The sequence below is a fragment of the Egretta garzetta genome, unplaced genomic scaffold (genome assembly GCF_000687185.1).
Source record: "Egretta garzetta isolate BGI_Z169 unplaced genomic scaffold, ASM68718v1 scaffold152, whole genome shotgun sequence".
Taxonomy (NCBI): Eukaryota; Metazoa; Chordata; class Aves; order Pelecaniformes; family Ardeidae; genus Egretta; species Egretta garzetta.
The window spans coordinates 12,046-15,339 of record NW_009259037.1 but is presented as its reverse complement, the minus strand read 5'-3'; the positions used below and the strand labels follow the sequence as shown (position 1 = coordinate 15,339).

Here is a 3,294-nt window from a genome sequence, read left to right as displayed (position 1 = left end):
GGGCTACTGGCTGCTCTCAGAAGAGCAGAGCCCAAATGCTGCCCTGCCTGCCCCATCTGCTTTGGCTTGAAGTCTGCCCGAAAGCCGAGCAGCAGCAGGGCACAGCGATAGCTCAGCAGCTCTCTGGCGGTGGAGACGATTGCTTTCTTCACGAACTCTGGCAGGTCCCAGCAGTTTCCCTCCCATGTAGAGGGTTACGGTACTGCCATTCGGTTCTGAGCTTTCAGGACCCTTCTGCCTGCACCAGAGCAGCTGCTGCAGCGTCACACCCGAACAGGACAACTTGGGGCTACTCAGGAGTCTAAAAAGCTGAACGTGTTTAAAATATTATATAGTCCTATACAGTGGCAAAATGAAATTATTTGGGACAAGCCAGTACAATCATGTTGGACAACAAGCTTAAGACTTTTTAAACAGATTTGTTCTAATATCACAAAAACTGGGAAGACAGACTCAGGGAGGGTGAGGCGGTATCTTAACAACTTTGTGAGAACTCCACAAAGCTGAGTTACCATTCACCTTCGCTTCACGGGGCGTTGTTCACATCACACTGCTTTTTCTGGTAGATGTTTACCTGCCACATTCACAAACTCCGCGTGTTATAAACAAACTAGAAGTTTAGCGTGCAAGATACCCGAACTGGATGCCTATTTTGGATTTAAATCTGAATCTCAGCAGGATTTTTACTGGCCTTCACAGCCGAATAGCCATCTAAAAATGACGTTTCTGCCCTCCCATTTCTGCCTGCATGTATAGGGCTGAGCTAAACCGGCAGGCCCTGGACCCGTGCGCAAACAAGGACACCTTCCCAACATAGCAGCAAAAGTGCCTGGGAGAGACAGGGAAATCTCTTTTATCAGCAGGACCGCTGGCCCAGGCCCAGGTGGAGACTGGGCCAAAGCCCAGACCAACCTGACTACTCGAAAACGCTAAATCAGCTTTTTTCCTTTTTAAACATATACTGAGCTACCTTAAAAGCAGAAGCATTTTTTCAAGTGTGAAACCAAAGCTACCCGTCATCGCCTACAGCAAGCTGCTGTTTGCTGACCACCACAGACAAATCCGCGCCGCGCGTGAAGGTACGGATGCCCAGCTGTACGGGGTTCGCAGGTGCATCTTTAGAATTTAGGAAGAAAAGCAGCGTGGCTGATCTGCCGCCTCTCAATTTCTAGAAGCCCGGGATATGATTGAAGTGTCCCTGAAACGACAAAATTTCACGTCGTTAAAAATGATCTCATCAAAACTGGAAATCTTTTTCTCAGTACACATTTTCAAACTTTATTTTAAAAGAAACAGACAGCTCCATTAACTGCATCGTGAACGGTCCCTGTTTTTCCTGAAGGGCTAGGGGACAACTAAAGAGTCTGGACAGCAAAGGGAATGTTCAGTGTAATCTGTATAAGCAGCGTGACCGAGCCACGATACATTGCACATGAAGTTAAAATACACCCATGCAGGATACAGACGGTTTCAGCACCACGCTTGTACCTGTAACACCAGCTACCTCATCCTACGTAATCACTAAACGTTTAAAGGTTTTGAGGAGAGAACAGAAATCTACTTTCTGGTTGGCAACTTTTCTTTTAAACTCAGGTCTGCATTTGTCTAGATCACATTGTATTTGTTCAAAGAACGTAGTCACAGGAATACTTTTAGAGCAAAAAAGCATTCTCCCTAGTTATCACGTAACGCAGAGAAACCTCAGCAGAAGGGTGGCGTTCTCCCTGCCCCGAAATCCTGCCTAGCCTCCTCCTGGTTAACACCACTTCTTCCTCTTCTTCGAAGGCCTTGCTTACATAGTCAGTAACGCATAAGTCCAAAGAAAGCTTACAAAAAATGCAACTGAAGCAGTAGACTTGTCTCAAATTGTGGTTTAACAGACTGGGGTGCCAGGACAGCTGACCCGCGCCGGCCAAAGGGCTATTCCGTACTATATAGCATCATGCTCAGCAATGACTGGAGCATCTCCCCTACGAGGAAAGGCTGAGAGTTGGGCTTGTTCAGCCTGAAGAAGAGAAGACTGAGAGGGGACCTCATCAATACATACAAGTATCTTAAGGGCGGAAGTCACGAGGACGGAACCAGTCTCTTTACAGTGGTGTCCGGCAGCAGGACAAGGGGCCATGGGTACAAACTGAAACATAAGAGGTTCCAGTTGAACGTGAGGAAGAACTTGTTGACTGTGAGGGTGCCCGAGCCCTGGCCCAGGCTGCTCAGGGGGGCTGTGGAGTCTCCTTCTCTGGAGATATTCAAAGCCCGCCTGGATGAAGTCCTGTGTAGTATGCTCTAGGAGAACCTGCTTTAGCAGGGGGGTTGGACTAGATGATCTCCTGAGGTCCCTTCCAACCCTTGCGATTCTGTGATTCTGTGACTTCTTATTGCTTCTGAAACACATGGTAGTCATTAAGTGCAGAAAAAGAGGTCTAGAAGTTAAGAGAGCAAACCCAGCGGTGATAAGGGCTTGGAATAGGTGCTGAAGTCCCTAGCACTTACGGTAACGACACAGGAAGAAATGTTTTCAGGAAAGCTGATGTCAGCGCAGCACTTCACATGGCTCATTAGCCCCACAGATATTAGGATTTCTTGATGCAAAATACAATCCCGACAGGACTACCCACAACAATGAAAAACTGGCCGGGCCCGATATGCTGGGTGTTTGACTTGTTCCAGTTTGGATGTTTTAATTTACTTGCATTTCCCTACCATCGGTAGAATAAAGCTTCTTACGGGGTTTTAACATTATTATTGATCATGAAAAAAATGACAGCATCCTTTCTCTTGTTATCGGTAGGTTCCTCCCTTCCGTTCATTTCAGCTGTTCTGAAGGGCTTCCATGACACACGTTAATCACTGCCACACTCTCCCGTTTCCCTGAAGTGAAATTTTAACTGTGAAGAAAGTTACCTGAGCTCTTACTGGCTTTATTATACTCTAACTATAAGCTTTTTATTATTTGAAGAACGCAGAGTTTACCAATACAATTCCTACCAAATTTATTGAAATGTGACTGTATTATCTGTTAATAAAGTCACAAATAGGCAGTGATCCGAAGAGAACACAGTTAACAAATCCATACCATCAGTTCATCACCCACGGGTTACAGGTGAAGTGATGGTGCCCCTGTGCTGGGCACTGGGGGGGCCGCCCCTCGACTGCTGGGGTCAGGGTTGGGCCCCTCCCTCCCCGAAGGCCCTGGGGGGGCTGGAGCGTGTCCAGAGAAGGGCAGCGGAGCTGGGGAGGGGTCTGGAGCCCCAGGCTGCTGGGGAGCGGCTGGGGGAGCTGGGGGGGTTCAGC

At 47.8% G+C, this 3,294-nt stretch overlaps 1 protein-coding gene across 2 annotated transcripts in view; it reads right to left on the bottom strand.

Annotated features, from left to right (window-relative positions):
• Positions 1 to 7: 7 nt before the first annotated feature.
• CUNH10orf143 (chromosome unknown C10orf143 homolog) overlaps positions 8 to 3,294 on the bottom strand; it is an 8,318-nt gene continuing 5,031 nt past the window's right edge. For both annotated transcript variants that reach the window (XM_035890420.1, XM_035890421.1), the window contains exon 4: positions 8 to 1,198. In XM_035890420.1, the coding sequence (XP_035746313.1) occupies positions 1,169 to 1,198 (30 nt within the window). In that variant the 3' untranslated portion in view covers positions 8 to 1,168. The remainder of the gene's footprint in view (positions 1,199 to 3,294) is intronic.